Below are 19,797 nucleotides of genomic sequence, written 5' to 3'. Positions count from 1 at the left end.
CGCACAATGTACACCTGGCCACACATGCACCTGGGACAGTGTGTGACGTGGAGGTGAAGCTACAATTTCCAACGTTCATGCATCACGGCTACCTGGTTATTTCAGCTAATATTTGACACCACCTTCCATTCACGCCAGTGCCACCAACAAATGTGATTTTGTGTAAAGGGTGTGTAAAGTGTACCAAGTGTTACACCTCACGACAAATGCCACACCTCACGACAAATGCCACCCCGCACGACAAATGCCACACCGCACGACAAATGCCACACCGCACGACAAATGCCACACCGCACGACAAATGCTACACCGCACGACAAATGCCACACCGCACGACAAATGCCACACCGCACGACAAATGCCACACCGCACGACAAATGCCACACCGCACGACAAATGCTACACCGCACGACAAATGCTACACCGCACGACAAATGCTACACCGCACGACAAATGCCACACCGCACGACAAATGCTACACCGCACGACAAATGCCACCCCGCACGACAAATGCCACACCGCACGACAAATGCTACACCGCACGACAAATGCTACACCGCACGACAAATGCTACACCGCACGACAAATGCTACCTCTGGATTAAGGTATTCCATCGATCAAACTTTTTTTTTTTTTACTAGCAAGATACACCTGTTTAAGAATACACTTGGGCAGGTATTCTTCATTCCTGCATTGAGTACGGGTAGGTAAGTGCACTATTAAATATCATCGCACTTCAGTACTTCTTGAGGTAATAATAAACCATTGCAATCAAGGTGATTTTGAAACTTATCTTCTCAGTAAAAGGAATTTAGTACGATCTGAGAGAGAGAGAGAGAGAGAGAGAGAGAGAGAGAGCGCTACGTGTACAAAAGCACAACGTAGAGAAAAATATCGTGCGTGTTTCCTGTCATGCATCACTGAAACTAAGGTATGTGCTGATGGAGAGAAAAACCCTGTGTAATAATAATAATAATAATAATAATAATAAATAATAATAATAATAAATAATAATAATAATAAATAATAATAATAATTAATAATAATAATAATAATAATAATAATAAATAATAATAATAATACAGTATGGCGGAATAAAAAACAAAAAAGTAGTAGACGGATGGAGAAATACTGAACTGTAAGGTAAAAATGTAATAAAGAATAACAACAGAGGAAAGCATAAGTAAAATTTATAGAAAGGTATGAATGAGCTGCAATGCCTTATGTTGTGCTTGTAAGACTTAATACTGAAAGACTAGGACAATACAGAAAGGGAGAGGTGAAGATGAAGTAGAGAAGATGAAAGGGAGAGGTGAGGATGAAGGGGAGACGAAGATTAAGGGGAGGTGAAAATGAAAAGTGAAAATGAAGGGAGAGGTGAAGATGAAAGGGGAGAGGTGAAGATGAAGGGGAGAGGTGAAGATGAAAGGGGAGAGGTGAAGACGAAGGGGAGAGGTGAAGACGAAGGGGAGAGGTGAAAGAGATCCATAATTCAACAGTTTTCACAATTCTTCATTCCTGTTAGAGTTACCGGTATATGTAGAATGAAATGAATATACGAGAAGGATGTAGAATGTGACAATAAAAGGAGTGGCAACAGAAGAGAAGAGGGGAGGAGATGAGAGGAATGGAGAAGGAAGGGGAGAAGAAAGGAGAGGAGAAAAGAAAAGAGAAGAGAAAGAGAGAGAGAGGAGAGGAGAGGAGAGGAGAAAGAAAAGAAAAAAGGTTCCGTGACATTCTCTACATGCATAATTCATCAGTAGCATTCACAGTCCACCCCAACCCCGAACACTGAAGGGATGAAGGTAGGTTAGGTAGCTACGATGATAGAATTAAAGGCAGGTTATGAGAGAAGGGGAAACTGCAGAGGTTAAAGTCAATCAAGTTACAGTGACAGGGATAACTTTTCACTGGCATTTACGACTGTCCACAACCTCCCCTCAACGCTACATGAAGGGAGGGAGGAAAGAGGGGAAGGGGTTGGGAGAGAATGAGGGAGGGGGTGTGAGAGGTAGGAAGGGAAGTAGAGGAAGGAGGGAGAGAGGGAGGGAAGCAGAGGAAAGAGAGGCAAGTAGAGGTAGAAAGGGAGGGAGCATGGTAGACGAGCGTAGCGCAGAGCGGGCGGCCACCACCACCACACATAATGACAGGTCCAGATGGGAGGGACGCAGGAACTTCCGGTAAAGCCTGCGGGAGTGATGGAGGGGGGGAGGGGACAACGGTGGGGAGAGTAGGGGGAAGGGGAGCAAGGGTGAGGGGAGAGCAGGAGTAAGGGGAGTAGGGGTGAGGGGGGAGTAGGGGTGAGGGGGGAGTAGGGGTGAGGGGGGAGTAGGGGGAAGGGGAGAGTAGGGGGAAGGGGAGAGTAAGGGAAAGGTTAGAAAACTGCTGAAAACGGTGAATTATTACATCTACCGTGAAATGCAAATAAACAGTATACTGATACAACATTTTGGCTCACGACTCCTTCAGCTCTGGGGTTACCTGGAATATACATTTAGCTTTTCCTGCATTGAAAAGCTACACGTTGTTAAATTTCAGACTTCTCCAATTCACGCAGCTAAATAAAATAAATCTAGCAATACCAGACAGCTAAACTAAGCATCTTATCACGTTCTATCCCTGAAAAGCTAAAAGTATGCATTGGTGCTGCTAAAACAATGGTATAGTGGGAATTTCAGGTCATACATATACAGAGGTAGACTATGAAGTGCCAGACAATTAGGCTTGAAATGAAGGTATGAGTGTTGACAAAATTTTAGTTTAAGCAAGGTACAAATAACTAGGGAGAGGAGAAGGGAGGAGAGGAGAAGGGAGGAGAGGAGAGAAGAGAAGGGAGGAGAGGGGAGGGGAAGGGAGGAGAGGAGAGGAGGGAGGGGAGGGGAGGGTGGGGAGGGGAGGGGAAGGTGGGGAGGAGAGGGGAGGGGAGGAGAGGGGAGAGGAGGGGAGGAGAGGGGAGAGGAGGGGAGGAGAGGGGAGAGGAGGGGAGGAACGGTCAGGAATAAAAGCGAGGGAGGACGGTAAAAATGGGGGAGGGGAGGAGGAGGGAAAGTGTAGGGGGGGAAGCTAGGGGGAAGGACATGAGTAAAAGAGGGAAGGGGAGGGAAGAAAGGACGGTCAGGTGCAGATATGTGGGAGGGGGGGGGGGAGGCGAGGAAAATGAGGGAATGCCAGGAGAGAGACTGGAAGGGAAGGAGAAAGATGGGAGCGGAAGGGGAAGGGGGAGCGGGAGAGGGGAAAGAATAGGAAGCAGAAGAAGAACTGGAGGGGATGAGGGGGAAGGAAAGAGAAGGCAGAGGGGACGGGGAAGGGGCAACAGAAAGCAGAAGAGAAGGGGGAAGGAAGGAGGGGGAAGGGGAAGGGGAAAGGAAAGGGAAAGAAGGGGAAAGGAAAGGGGGAGAAGGGAAAAGGGAAGGGGGAGAAGGGAAAAGGGAAGGGGGAGAAGGGAAAAGGGAGAAGGGAAAAGGGAAGGGGGAGAAGGGAAAAGGGAAGGGGGAGAAGGGAAAAGGGAAGGGGGAGAAGGGAAAAGGGAAGGGGGAGAAGGGAAAAGGGAAGGGGGAGAAGGGAAAAGGAAAGGGGGAGAAGGGAAAAGGAAAGGGGGAGAAGGGAAAAGGAAAGGGGGAGAAGGGAAAAGGAAAGGGGAAGAAGAGCTCAAGGAAACAACGCCCACTCATACAAATGTTTCAAGCTCTGCACGGAAACCAACCAGAACACAATAAAGTTGAATTTACTGTTTAAAGAGGCAGAAGTAAAGGAGGGTGAGTAATGGAAGTAAAGGAAGAAATTGTGAAGGAAGGAATAAAGAGGAAGTGAGGGGTAAATGGGACGGAAGGAGTAACACTGGTGAGGGAAGACCAAAGCGGGGATAGGACAGGGGAAGGAAGTAGAGGGTGGGGGGGAGGAAAGGAGTAAACCTGGGGGAGGGAAAGCAAGGAGGAGAGGGAGAGGGGATAGGACTAGAGTAATAGGGAGGGAAGAAGGACTAGGAGTGGAGGGAAAGGGGAGGGGAGGAGGGGGAGAATAAGAACGACAGAAGTGGAGGGGAAGCGAGGGAGGAAGAACACAGCAACACCAACCACCCATACCGTACCACTCTACCTACACAACTCCACCCCCTTTACAACTCACTCCACTCCATTTACACCGCTCCACTCCCTTCACAACTAACTCCTCTCTCTCCACTCCACTACCCTCACAACTCGCTCCACGCCACCTATACCACTTCACTATAAACAACTTTCTCTCCTCCACCTACAAATTCTCCACTCCTTCTCCAAACTCTCCACTCTATCTCTAAACCCTCCACGCCACCTCCAAACCCTCAACGCCACAATTTCCTCCACAACTCTCCTCACTCCACTTCCTCCACAACTCACTCCACTCCACTCCACACCAACCAGCTACCGGCATCTCAACCAGAACACCGTGTAGTCAGAATTTACGACACGGAAATTTTACCTGGACTGGAATTCACGCTACCTTGAAATTACCTGTGTTTTTTATGCACCTTTTATTATGCAGCAAGTTACGCCGGAGTCTTCTAGTTTATTTATTTATTATTATTATTATTATTTTCTACAGGACGATGGGTTATTCTTGTGGCTATCATCGCTGCCTTAACACTCTCTAAACCTCCTTATTCTAATTTACACATCTAACGCCACTCTAAGTTACGCCAATCAAACCTAACTTTTATATAGAAATAATTTACCACCAACTTCCTAACTTAACAGAAAAACCGGTACCAGTTCCAAGAAATTCACCTTCTGTTTCCCTTCCCAGCTATTAACGAAGAAAAAACAGGACAGTACGGTGTAATCAGGAAAACAAATCGCTGAGGAAAAGGTGTTAGGGGGCCTCCTTTGTCGACGGGAATACGGGCTTATTGGATGGTACTTTAACGGAAAGATGGTAAGGTGTAATCAAGAAAATAAATCGCTTAGGAAAAGGTGTTAGGGAGCTTCCTTAGTCGACGGGAATACGGGCTTATTGGATGGAATTTTAACATTAGGGCAATATGGTGTAATAAGGAAAATAAATCGCTTAGGAAAGGGTGTTAGGGAGCCTCCTTAACCGACGAGAATGCATGCCAAGGAAGTCCTCGTAGTGAAGGGGTACACGCTGAACAGGTTTTGCATAATGTAACGGGTTCGACTTGGAGCGGCAAACAACTTTTTCCTGCTTGCCTCCACTGACCCCTCAAGAACAAAACAACAACAACAATAATAATAATAATAATATATGGTACCAGTAGTGGGATTAGTACCGTAGTATCTGGTGTTTTTAAATGTATTATTATTATAATTATTATTATTATTATTATTATGGGATAAGGAGTTGACTATGTCCGTGAATTTAACAGAAGCAGCATCACTATCTTATCTCGTGCCCTGTGACCTAACTTGCAATCCCTAGACCATCCCCTCCAAACATAAAAGATAGCAAGAGAAACATGCAACAACAAGCTCTCTCTCTCTCTCTCTCTCCCTCTAAACATTTTTTACCAACTTAGTGGCCTCGTCGTCAAAAGGTTAACACAAGTACAGCTATTGCAAATATAACTGAACCATGACAACAGAATATGCATGTAGGAAAAATGATGATGATGATGATGATGATGATGATGGTGGTGACTGATGATAAAAACAGAACGATACACTTGTCAGCAATACTCCTTTTACTCAACCTGGCCTAAACTGCCAACCCCATCTCAATTAGTATGTTGTTTGTGGATGTGTATATCCATGTGCGTATTTGTGTATGTATGTTGTATGTGTGTGTTTATGTACCGGTATGTTGTTTGTGGATGTGTATGTGCGTATTAGTGCATGTACAGTATATGCATGTATGTGGGTGCTTGTTTATGTATGTATCTGTTGTGTGTGTGTGTACGTATGTGTATGTAGGTGTAACCAGATATAGGCCGTGTCATGTATGGCTGCCTCAAGGTTGGGGAGTCAGCAGTTACAAAAAAATAAATAAATAAATAAATAAATACACATAGGCTGCCGGTGCGCAGCAGAGAGAGAGAGAGAGAGAAAGCCAGTTCCATTACCTCACCTCACACCAAATCAAGTTTTTATTTGGCAAGGGCACTTAAGGTCTGATATTACAAGCTATTTTGTAATCATCTAAACTTTTAAATGTATTACCAATTTTGCTACATACGACTCAACCAAACTACAGTACGGTATATGCCATCGTTACCAATTTTACAACTAACCAACCAAACACCTGAATGTCAACGTTATCAGTTTTAAAACACACTAACTATCCAAAACAAAATGCCAACGTTATCAATTTTAAAACATACGAATCAACCAAACACTTGAATGTCAACGTTACCAATTTTAAAACACTAATCAACCAAACACCTGATTGCTAACGTTAATTTTAAAACACACTAATCAACCAAACACCTGAATGCCAACGTTACCAATTTTAAAACACACTAATCAACCAAACACCTGAATGCCAACGTTCTCAATTTTAAAACACTAACCACCCAAACACCAGAATGCCAAAGTTACCAATTTTAAAACACACTAATCAACCAAACACCTGAATGCCAACGTTATCAATTTTTAAAAACGTTCTCAATTTCAAAACAAAAAATTATGCCACAAGTGTTAATCTATGTTGCACAATCTTTAAAGAAACAAACATTTATTTACTCCACTGATCAATTATAAAGTTATTAATTTTAAAACATACCATTAAAGAAAAATTATAAGTATCTATGCCGCACAATCTTTAAAGCAAGTAACTCATTTATGTCACTTATTTTCTTATATAATGATACCGTATTTTATTACTACAGTAAATGCTAATCCACTGTAACTTCATACCATTAGAGAGATACAAAGAATATAACAAACTTCAAAGCGACTGACAGACTACCTTCATCGACCTCTGATGGACAAAAGCCAGTGTGGTCATTTCAAATCAATATTAATAGTCTCCATTTTTAAAGAATAGGGAGAAAAAGTTTGTGGTTCACTGCAGCAAATTATCAGTAGATATGAGGTTTTTGAAAGGTAAATGAAGTGGTAAGGATAACTAAGCCACGAAATGAATATATAGATGACGACTATGATGAAATGCAAACTGTACGATAACATTTCAAACCCAAACTCAAAATCTCTCCTCGTAAAAAAATAAAATGAATAACGAAGAGGTATGAAATAATAATGAAAAAAATAATGGGACTGATGAAAATAACTCTAAGATAACATTTGAAACTCTCTAGTGTTCCCTCGATAAACAAATAAACAGACAAAATAAATCAATAAATAATGAAGAATGAGGGCAAGCAAATCTCAGCCCAACCAGGTCGTGTCCCATTCAGAGACCCCCTTCCCTCCCAGGGGGTGGTAAGTAGCCCCTAACTGTTGCCATAAGACCATCCCTCCTCTCCCTCTCTCCCCCTTCTCCCCTCCCTCCCACCACCTCTCTCCCTCATGTCCCTTCCTTTACACTGACCCCTTTCCCCCCCCTCTCTCTTTCCTACTCCTCCTCTTCCCCCTCCCTCCCACCACCACCTCTCTTCCCTCTTCCTCTTCCCTCCCCTGACCACTTCCACCCCCCCCCTCTCTCTCCCTCCTCCTCCTCTCTTCCCCTTCCCTCCCACCACCACCTACCTCCCCCTCCTCTTCGCATCCCATTTCATTTTTCTTTCGCAACCTGCCATCTTACCTCTCTCTCCCACCTGTTAAGCCAGTCAGGATATATGCCCCGCCCCGCCTTCACTACCCTTCAGTCACACACACACACACACACACATGCATTATCTATTTTTTATCGCTTGTAAAAACATGTAGAATATACCTACTTAACTCCACCAGGTAATAATAATAATAATAATAATAATAACGTGCCAGGAAAACAAATAATCTCTTACATCACACCATACCAATTACCAAGACGGCACAACGGGGCCTGGGGTCGGCTAACGCACTAACTAACGTGGTCTAACAACGGCAATTCCTGTTAACGGCACAGGGGCCCGTTATTACCAGCAATCAGTCTGACTCACCAACTGCCGCCACCATCTACATGTCGTTAGAGAAGCGCAGTTATTTGGGAGAGAGAAGCGCAATTATTTGGGGGGAGAGAGAGAGAGAGGCGCAGTAATTTGGGAGAGGCGCAGTTATTTGGGAGAGAGAAGCGCGGTTGCTTGGTAGAAGCGCAGTTACGAATTTATCTCAACCACTTCACCTCGAGTCCGTTTATGCTGCTTACTAGAGACTTCATTAATTAGTCATTAAAAGAAAACGAACTAAGATTTTTTGTGCACGGAAGAAGGAACCAAAGGTTGAACACGAAAAATCCTGCCCTCAAGTATATAGTCTACGTTCATACTGCTTACTAGAGACTTAATTTACTAGTCATTATAAACACTACGTGAACTGAGTCTTTTCTATTTTAATGCAAGTAAGAAATCAAAAGGCTTAAAGAAGAAATATCCTGCCATACCCTTTTAATTTTTTCCAGCACCATTAATGCAACCTTTATACTTAACTGATGGGCAAAAATCAAAGAATGTAAATGCACTTCAGTTTTCAAAGACATTTCCCATATTTCTTAAAAATGTCAAATACTTCGCTTGTATTCTAAACTGCACATTATTTCCACCTCAACATGTCATACTTTTCACCTCTAAAAATAAATAAAACTGCCATACATATATACACACATTTTCGCTAAGAACGCCAAAATATTACAATACATACACTTTTCTTGTAACTCAAAAGAACGATAAACTTGTCACTTCCATTTTCTGTGGCTTCACCGGCTCAGCAGCAATATAGGGGACACTTGAAACTATTTAATACTTCCTCTTAACGTCAGAAAATTCGTGCTATCATCCCTACAACGAAAGAAATGAAGTAATATACGTAGCTAAAATATACTGCCCTACCGCCATTTTCTGTGCACATACCGAGCCGACATTTATGCAGGGGTAACTTTCAAACGTCACGCTTTCCCCTCTCAAAAAATATACAAGAATAAATAAATAAAAATACAGCCATACAACTCACATAACCCACAAATCGTCCAAGAAAAATTCAAACACAAAATACACGTTAAAAATACAAGGCCATACCTCCATTTTCTATGAACAAACGGGCGCAGTATTTTCAAGGGACAAATCCTTTTCCAGGGGGGTCTAATCCACAAACAGGTCCAGTCTAGCTTTTTTACCATAAAAAAAAAAAAAAAAAATATCTGGCCGTCTTAGGAGGAGATTCTTGGATAATAGATTCTTTTCAGAGGGGGATTTAAAAGGACCTCTGGAGCCTAGGCCTAAACTAAGGGGCCTAACTTTAGAAAACTGAAAACAAACCCCCCACTATTTTTTTTTTTTTAAGGACAAATGTAAAGCTCATACATACTAAAGGTAGTGGCTGGCAACAGGTGCTTTCTCCTCCCTCCCTTTCCGCTTTCTTCTCTCTCTCTCTCTCTCTCTCTCGCGTCTTTCCTAGCACCTGAAGTCCATAATATGTAATGTTTGGATCCCTTTATAGACTACTTTTTATCTCCAGACGGTTTTACTCAGCTCAGGGGAAATTCTGAACTAGAGGGGATGGATTTAGTCATCACTCCTTCACGACCAGGATGATGATCTAAAATGAGTAAAATCGTCTGGAAGTACTATTACGAATATGAGAACGTTACAAGACCAGCCCTTAAGGAATGAAAAACCACTTTTTACATTATCCGGAGTCAGCAAAGCCATTTCTCAAGACGTTCTGAAGCTCTGACACACAATCTTCACTCACTCAGAAGCCCAATCCTTTACTCCTGTCATTACAACCGCAGCGCATCACACTTATTACGCTAACATAACAATGACGCCTTCTCTACTATCCTTGTCTTATTCTAGTAAATTAGTTACTTTTTTAGGAACTACCTGGTATGGACCAACTAGCTTCCTGCAGTTATCCTCTCTCGTTCTTACCTGTCCCGCATTACGGTACTTGAATGATTACTTAACGAATGATAAGTGGTGGTTTATCTTAGTGGAATTGTTTTATGTGGCATTGAGTCACGGTAATCTATCAGGAAGGAGTAAAGTCAAAGAGCATTCAGTTAAAAAAAAAAAAAAAAAAAATCATCCGTCATAACCCTAGCTCAGGTGAAAAACGATCCCTGGGCTACCTGGGACACCTTAACCTGCATTATTATTATTATTATTACTGCAAGACCAGACGCAAGCACAGCACAAAGGTTTCTCCTCCCAGACTGAGCGACCCAGTAATCTATTTTCAGCACCTTCACCCCGGAAAATCTGGGCACCTTCTGACAATTTTTTCCTGCTGTTTCCACATTATTTCCCTTACTTATCTCCGCACACTGGCGATATACTTCTATTTCCACTATTTATTTATTTATTTTTTTTTTTGTGAAAGGTTCCATGGAGGGTATGCCTAACCCCGTAGCTCGAAGTCTCTCTCCAAGCTGCACAAAATCGCAGAGGTATTAAAAAAAAAAATTGTGCTTCAAGAGAAAAGAATGGAATTACAGTATATGCACCGATACACTACTACTATTACTACTACTACTACCACCACCACTACTATCTACGGTACCTGCTTTATCTATCCATCTGTATATTCATTTACTACTACTACTACTACAATTTGCCTATCTATATCCATTTAGCCTACTACTAATACCACTACTAAAATCTATATCACTACCACTACTAAAATTTATATCTATCAGTCCATCTACCTACACCACCACCAGGAACCCAAAGCCAGACAAGGAGAGCACAAATAAGTTTCCCCTGCCAGACAAAGCCTCACTAATCCCTTTCCCTCAAGCCTGACAAAATCTGCGGGCTGGGGTGAGTCGGTGCAACCAGCCCTGCAAGCCAGCACGACAACAAGGAAGCATGGCATTAACGCTTGCAACCCCCCCCCACACCCCACCCCTAGGACCACCCAGCCCCCCCACCCCCTCCACACCCCATCCCCAGGACCACCCATACCCTCATCCCCCGGACCAACCACCCCCACCGTCCCCCATGTCATCCACCCCCCCTACCCCTTCCATACCCCCCTATGTCACCCCACCCCATCCTCTGCATACCCCCACGCTTGCAACCCCACCCCACCCCCTCCAACCCGCCCAGGACATCCCACCCACCCCCATTACCCTCCAGGACATTCCACCCACCCACCCACCTCCACACAATGGTAAAATGCTCTTTATTACGACGCCGTTATGTAACCGTTTTATTCAAATTTAAATTCTTTGTCGATGTGTCACTAGATATTGCAATCACCCTAAACCGGTTTCCTGCCTACTCAAAAAAATAAATAAATAAAAAAAAATAAAAAATCAAGCATTAGTCCTAGTTACTGCGTCGTTACATTACCGTTAAACCACTCAAATTTAAATACCGGTGTGTACATTTAAACATTCTTACTACGGCGTTACACACGTTTCATCTTAAATATTTAAACTCACCGGAATGTTTACAAACTAGTCATCCTAGCTGGTGCGCCGTTACATTACCGTTGCAATATTTGAATTTAAAAACAAGTGCCAACGGATCTTATCGCGGCTTCACAATAGTGCTACATTTGAATTCTTTATCGGAGCTTTTATCACGTATTTATCATTCTAACGAGCAACTAACACTGATAAAACCTGTGTTCAGTGACAGAAAATAGTTTGTGTGTGTGTGTGTGTGTGTGTGTGAGAGAGAGAGAGAGAGAGGGGGGGGGATGGGACAAAAACTGGATACGCGTCAGTCTATACAAAATGGTTTCCGGCCTGCCTATTTCCACTTTTATAGTCCCTTTTACGACACAGGGTATACGTGGGCAGTGTACTCCATCACATACCCTCGAAGAAGAGGACTAGAGCGCGTATACTAGCAACCAAGGAGACGCATTTCCACTCGTAACCAAGAGACATTTACACTAGCAACAAAGGACATTCATTCCCACCTCACGAGAGAGAGAGAGAGAGAGAGAGAGAGAGAGAGAGAGAGAGAGAGAACAAGCACAGCACCAAGCAACCCCCCTCAGGCAAGCCTAACAACACTTCTAAGCAACACGCACTTGCTTTAATGTTCTCTCCAGATACATCTTGCCTCAGTGTGCTTGTTCAATGTTCAAACCTCCACTACACATGAAAAATAACCCTTTCTCTCTCTCTCTCTCTCTCACACACACACACACACACAAACCTAAAACTAACCCTACACCAAAGATACTAGTAAACCTAAATTCACGATTTTTTTCTCTCTCAGCTAAAACTAACCCTACACAAGATACCTAAATTTCACATGATTCTCTCTCTCTCTCTAAAACCCTACACTATAGATACCAGCAAAACTAACAATTACGCTAGACACCTAACCATAAATCAATATCCAGCATCCACACCATCTCCGTCATTTTATCAAACATCTACATATTTATAAGTATCCAAATAAATAAATGAATAAATAATACAATAGTTGCCCTGCTAAATAATACAGCAGTTGTCCTGGTAATAAACAATACAGTAGTTGTCCTGGTATAAATAAACAATACAGTAGTTGTCCTGGTAATAAATAATACAGTACGGTAGTTGTCCTGGTATAAATAAATAATACAGTAGTTGTCCTGGTATAAATAAACAATAGTAGTTGGCCTGGCACAAACAAACAAGGGGTGGTCGTAGCTGCAATCTGACCCTTAACGACCCTATTAAGCTCTGCAACGCCACCCAACACCCACCAGCCAGGCAAAGCAACTCCAGTCCCCTCCCCAAAGGCAGTCTTCAAAGCAGCATCAAGTAAATTCAAAGCAACTCATACGTCAAAGCATCTAAAACTTCATTGCAAATCAAACTTCACAGCATCTAAAACTTCAAAAAGGTACATTCAAAGCAGCTCAAGCCTAACAAACACCATGCATATTCAAAGCAACTCAAGCTTTAAAATAATCAAATTCAATGCAACACAAGCTTCAAAGTATCAAGTAAATTCAAAGCAACTGAAGCTTCAAAAACAAAGCAAATTCAAAGCAACTCATGCTTCAAATACAATCGATTCAAGCCCCTCAAGCAAACGCCAAAGCATCCAAAATTAAATCCATAAAAAAAAGGGCTGCTAAAAATTAATCAAAACTGCAATTGGTCAAAAAGTGAATTCAAGTTCCCAGGAGCAATCAAGACAATAAATCAAGAGCACTGAAACTATAAAAAAAAAAATCAGGCAAATAAATAATGTATAAAATGAGGTATACAGCATAAATTCGATAAATGAAATAAATGAAGTCAGGCGTATAAATAAATGAATCACCAAACTCAAAAAGCTAATACAATAATCGTTCTAACAGCATCCACAATCGTCCTGTTACTTCACACCTACAAAACAAACTCCTTCACTACACGGTCACGCTTAGGGAAATCGTCTAGGGAAACAACATTGAAAAGACGCCCCAACCCAACCCGTGCCCACTCACCCCCCCTCCCCGCCCCATCCCTCACTCTCCCTTTCCACCCGTACCCACAATAAAACCACTTCACTACGAGGCCTTTCCCCAAAGCTGAATAAACAGGGACATAAAGAACTAAGGATACCGCAGTAAGGGTCAAGACTCTTCAAACTTTCTTCAGCCTTTCTTAATATCTATCTATCTATTTCCAGACGCCTTAATTCCGTAAAGGGTGGCCACAAACAAATCGCCTCCACATAACTACTTTTCAGCTTCGTATATCCGTCGACATGAACTACTATGGAACAACCACTGTAAGATGTATAAAGCAGTAAGAAGACTTTGTAAGCCTTTGTTTTCATTAACCTCTCTTCATAGTACCAACAGACATTCCCAAGTTACAGTCTCGTGTTTGTATCAGAGCCAAACAAACAAAAGTATGAAGGCAAGTACCGAACACGTTAAGTATCCATTTCCTTTCTTTATCACTGCTTTGTCCAGATTATAAAAACATTACCATAACTCTTACACTAACATGACATTTACATATACAGTACGATGACCTCTCACTATGCTTTATTTTGTTTATTTACTTCACACAATAACTTATGTTGTTTGTATTTTGCAATAACTTACCACGTACCTAACCTCACTGTGTGCATATGATCTCAAGGTGGAATTATTATTATTATCATCATCATCATCATTATTATTACTACTACTACTACTACTGCTGCTACAATCCCTTCATATATATTTTTTCTGTTTTACTTCAACTTCCTTCTAATATTTATTCTGCTTATTGCCTATGCGGTATCTGACTGCAAGGAAGACTATAAAATGTGGTGTGGTGTGAGGCAAGGCGAGAAGCTTGGGGTGTTAAAGTTTATAGCTGAATGATAAGCAAGAATTTCAGAGGAATTATCCTTCTATACGCTTTTTACTCTAACTTGGTCTAAAATTACCATTTCTTCATTACTTCGTTCTAGCATGAGATTAATACCATGTTGCTAGTCATGAAGAAGTGCTAAGGTATACACTGCTACTCATTCTGCCAAGGAGCTACGTGAAATAAGCTGCAAAAGGACGAAAATTTGGGCCAGGTTAAGGTAAAATGACCATAGTAGGATAACTTCTTTCTCTTAATCCATTATCCCTTTCAGTACGATGACTTACTATCTTAATCCTTCTATTACCAGACAATTTGACGATGGAAGGACCTTTACGAAAACTGGCTAATGGAGTTCCTAATACATCACTATACCAGACCTCTTTCAGATTAAATTTGTCAGAAGGTGCAAAGAATTATATGGTGAAAAAGAATAAACTAGGGTGGAGAGAATAAATTGTGTGAACTGGATAAAGGTAGGAATTTCATTTATAATCATACCTATTACTGAAGAGCTACATTTCGGGTACATTTTTATTAAACATGAAAAGTTAGAAATCTCGTTAAAAGAACTGGGACGACTTGAACATAAAATTATCTGGCATTAGTTTCCCTTGAACTAAAAATTACTTCCAACAAAAAAAAATATATAAATATACCCGTTACTGAAAAATTACATGCATTCGTGTGTAGCTAATCATGTTATAAAATTAAAGCAGAGGGAAAACAAACTAAGAATTACCTGGCATTACTTTCACTTTAAAAATTACCATAAAAATTACCCCGGGTCATGCACTTCCATACCTTTATTACTTCTAAGTCTCTAAAAATTCTGCCTCCTTTATACATAGATAAGCAAACCTATTATGAACTAATTTCCTTGGAGCCCCCCCATTAAAGGCCCAACTGCAGTCCCTTCATACTCATAAAAACGCGACAAACTGTACTTTCTTCCAACCAAGGCAAGATATGGGACAGTGAGGAAGGCGGAGTTGGGGGAAGTAAAGAGGAGGGATAGGAAATGAGGGAAGAGGAAAGAAATGTGGATCGAGGGAAGAAAGGAGGAAAGAGGGAAGAAAGTGGGAAGAAAGGAGGAAAAAGAAAGGAGGGAGGAGGGAAGAAAGGAGGAAAAAGAAAGGAGGGAGGAGGGAAGAAAGGAGGGAGGAGGGAAGAAAGGAGGAAAAAGAAAGGAGGGAGGAGGGAAGAAAGGAGGAACGAGAGAAAAAAGAAGAAATGAAAAATGAGGGAGGAGGAAAAGAGGAAAGGAGGGTGAGGAAAAGTGGAAAGAAAAGGAGGGACACGATAAGAGGAAAGAGGAAGAAAAATCGTAGGCCGATACGGGAAAGGATGGCATATGAAAAACAGGAATGAGGATAAAGGAAGGGAAAGGATGGAAGGTAGGTAGGGAATAAGGGAGGTGAGCAGGGTAAAGTAAGATGGCAGGAGAGAGAAGGATAAAAATGAAGGTGAGGAGGAAGACGAAGGGTGCGAGGGAAAGGGAGGGGGGAAGGAGAGAGAGGAGGAGGAGGATAGTGGAGGGAAGAAGAGACATAGGGAAGTTAACGGAGGAAAATGGAGGGAGGAATGAGGAACGAAAGACAGGAAGGTAGGGAGAAGAGGAAGAAAATGGGAGGAAAGAAAAGGCCGGAAAGACAAGCCAATTAAAAAAAAAAAGATGAGAATGGAGGAAAGGAATGAAGCAACAGATAAGGAAGAAAGAAGGGAAGAAATGCAACGTGGAATGAAGCAGGGAAATAATGAAACGATGAAGAGGAGGAGAGGAGGGAAGAAGATATGAAAGGAGGAAACATGAAAGGAAAGGAGGAAACATGAAAGGAAAGAAAGACAAAGCTTGGACATGCTGGGAGGAAAAACGAAGAAATATGGGAATGAAGGAAGATCAAGCAGAGAGAGAGAGAGAGAGAGAGCAGGGGGTAAGGAGAAAAGGAACGGGGAATAGAAGAAATGACAGGAGAGAGAGAGAGAGAAGAGAAATTGAAAGATGAAGGGATAGGAGAGAGAGAGAGAGAGAGAGAGAGAGAGAGAGACAGAGAGAGAGAGAGAAAGATGGAGGGAAGGGAGGGAGGCGAGCAACCACCAGGCCAGCAGATGTCCGGCGGCTTAAGACAGGTCAGGCTGCCAGTGAGCGCCATAACCGAGACTCCAACGCCACAACCACACCACCACCAACACCTGCTACCACAACCACCACCACACCTGCTACCACAACCACACCACTACATCTGCTGCCTCAACCACCACACGCCTTGCTACCACCACTACACTTCGTTACCATACTACGACCACACCTGCTACCACAATCACCACCACACCTACCACACCCTCAACACCACACTTTGCTTCCATTACACTACACCTGCTACCACAACCACCACACCTTAAAGATTTTCATACCTCCTAAAGCACAACCACACCAACCTCCACACTACACTAAACACCACACCCTAATGCTACACAGCTGCTACTACACCAGAACAACCACACCACCACCTCAACCACACCCACGCACACAGGATAAATTACTACACCACACCACCTGTCAACCACACTACCACACCCTACCAGATTTTCACACACACACACACACACACACACAAACCATAAAAAAAAACTCGAAAACACCCAAAATTCTAACAGCTAATTTTGGTGATATAAAAATTAACCTGAAAAGTTTTGGAGGGAAGTTAGAGATTTCCCTACTCTTACTGCCTCCAGACGATTTTATTCAGCGGGGGGGGGGGGGTTATGTACTGAAGGGGTTGACTAATAGAGGTTATAATCAGTTCAAAAATTGCTCATTATTTTACATGGAAAGATGGGAGTCATAAGGGGGGAAAGTTACCAGTAAATTATTCACATTATCATATTCTTTTACTGGGCTAGGGATGGGAATTTCTATCTATTGCCAGGCACCTTAAGTCCCGTAAGGGGTGGCCACAAACAAATCGCCTCCATGTCGCCCTGGGAATTTGACTTACCTTATTTCTGGATGATTTTTAGTGATAAGACGATTTAAGCCCCTTGTTCATGTGCATACGATATTGACCCATTACCCTCCATAAAGGCCTACGCGTACAATTTTAACTTCATGAATCCCATTTTTTTTTTCTTTATACTAATGGGGAGACGCATTTCTCTCTCTCTAGACTTAACTCGAGTCAGGCAACCTCCACGAGATTTAACTATTTCAGTCCAATTATTTTAGTTACAAGAACATAAATGGATAACTGCACTAGGCCAGCTGGTTAATCCTATCCACCTCCTACAAGAGAATTATCTCCAAGTGACTAAATTACCTAAATGTGACTAAATTACCTCCAAGTGACTAAATTACCTCATTTTCGCTACCTACTGATGCCATTATTCTATTTGGTTTATTTCGAACTGGGCAAGAAATACAGCCTACATTCACCCCTTCACGACCACGATGCTGTCAATAAATAAAATCACCTACTAATAATAAATAATAAAATGGCCATGTGCTGCTTGGAAACTAAAGAAAATAGCCTAATAAAAATAATATAAAATGAAGCCTATGTTAAAGGAGGTAACATGATTACAATTATTTTTACCCTAATTTTGGCATTTTTCGTCCTTCCGTTGCTAATTTCACGATCCTCAGTGGCAGAAGACAATACTGCGGTTCTACATCCTCTCCACGGTACTTCTTCGTGACTAGCAACATTCTAGTGTTAATCTACTGTTACAACCCGGCAATCAAAATGTAAATATGGCAGTTTTAGGCCAGGTTAGAGTAAAAATGGTACCAGTATTGCGCTTGCCTGTCCAAAATTGTCTACTGATAACTCAAATAAATTCCTAGACATTAACAATAACACACAAAGGGTTAAAAAGACATTTTTACTTTCCTATAACTTCTAAGATGTCAAATTTGAACACAATAATCTAGCAAAAATCGAAATAAGGACACTCAAACGCAGCAGACGCAGCGTTAGAGTTTGGCCAAGGGGAGGTGGTCATTGTCTGGAGCGGACGCGAAGGTAGCAGTTTTTATAGATTGAATTTAAAGGACATTGCACTCCACACAGGCAACTCATGAATTAAATATGCGTTTTTTTCGTCAACTTACCTCATAGCTGGTCTAGTTTAACAAGATGGAAGCCTAGATTTGAAATTTGAATGCCTTTTGTCAGGGAACGCGACTACACCCCAATCTCGCTCACTCGCACGGGCAAGCGCATCAGATTATTGGAATATATCAAAGCAGTACTAAAATTCACACATATATTGGCTCAAAAACTCAAACAATACACTCATATGGTTTAAATATACTGGTTTTTGTAACACTCAGGGTAAAGTGGTAGTCCGTGGCTGTTAAAAATGGAACCGTAGGAGCTGTACCAACGACGGGAGAGTTCAAGATGACAGTTTTAACACAGCCTCCTCTAAACCCCTCTAGGATGCCTAGGAAATCGTCTGGGGTTAGGGGGTGAACAGGAGAGGGTTTGATAAGGACTCACCTCGTATCTGAGACCAGCCAGCCTCAGCCATGTCTCCACCTTCAGGCAGTAGGGGCTGAGGGAGGGTAGGACGGGGGTGCGAGTGAACTGGTAAAGGTAAATCATGTCCTTTTCGAAGTCTAGCTTGTGCACCGAGGGCTTGGGCGCTGCGGGCTCCTTCTTGGCCTTCACGTCCTTCTTTTCCTCCTCCTTTTTCTCTTTGTCTGCCTTCTCCGCTTTGTCGTCAGCCTTTTCGTCAGCGTTGTTCGCCTCCGCCTCTTCCTTCTTCACTTCTTCCTTCACCTCCTCCTTCTTCTCCTCTGCCTGCTCGACAGGCTTGGTTTCGGTTTCCGTAGTCATGGTTGTAGAAACTGTTAAAACAAAGCTAAAAACGCAAAGTACAAGAGAATAGGGGGGGTTTAAGACCAATGCAACAGCCACACGCTTCTAGCCCGCACACAACTGACCGACTGAACCACGCCCGGCTTCTCCCCGTCTCCCGCGTCAAAGCGAAGCCAGTGACGTCAGCCCATGCGCGGCCTTTCATTGGTCCATCCACCACTGGAGTCATATGAGAGCCTCCAGTCCTCTTCCGCGCTCATAAACTCTTTCTCACACACCTCTCCAAAATCCCTATAACCCAAATCAGCCCCCGTATAAACCTCCATTGGGTAGAAAATCACATAGGCAGATTTAGGGGGATGGTAAACTAATTTCTTGCGAGCTCCAGACCTACCCCGCCATTTTTAAAGCACCTAAAAGGGGCAATAGAGCCTTCGACCACTCGGTGATCAAGTAGTCAATAGTTTGGCAGAATTGATTAGCGCTATCGGATTCCCAGTAACCTTTTATTTGCCAGCCCAGGTGTAATTAAGTCCAGTACGCCTACCAGGACAGCAGTGGCGGGTAAAAAATTCAAAACACTAACGAATTATTAATGTTTACCAAAGCTTCCATAATTTCTCGGGCCTAATGATGTCCATTAATA

General features: G+C 42.5%; 1 protein-coding gene across 3 annotated transcripts in view; it reads right to left on the bottom strand.

Moving 5' to 3' along the window:
- fax (failed axon connections) overlaps positions 1-19,283 on the bottom strand; it is a 72,856-nt gene extending 53,573 nt beyond the window's left edge. For all 3 annotated transcript variants that reach the window (XM_080276024.1, XM_080276023.1, XM_080276025.1), the window contains exon 1: positions 18,831-19,283. In XM_080276024.1, coding sequence (XP_080132150.1) covers positions 18,831-19,169 — 339 coding nt within the window. In that variant the 5' untranslated portion in view covers positions 19,170-19,283. The remainder of the gene's footprint in view (positions 1-18,830) is intronic.
- Positions 19,284-19,797: the final 514 nt, after the last annotated feature.

Source organism: Coenobita brevimanus, chromosome 63, assembly GCF_032717465.1.
Source record: "Coenobita brevimanus isolate Jiangsu-jjx chromosome 63, ASM3271746v2, whole genome shotgun sequence".
Classification (NCBI taxonomy): domain Eukaryota; kingdom Metazoa; phylum Arthropoda; class Malacostraca; order Decapoda; family Coenobitidae; genus Coenobita; species Coenobita brevimanus.
The sequence above is the reverse complement of the archived record's forward strand: the minus strand, read 5'-3'. Positions and strand labels throughout refer to the sequence as shown.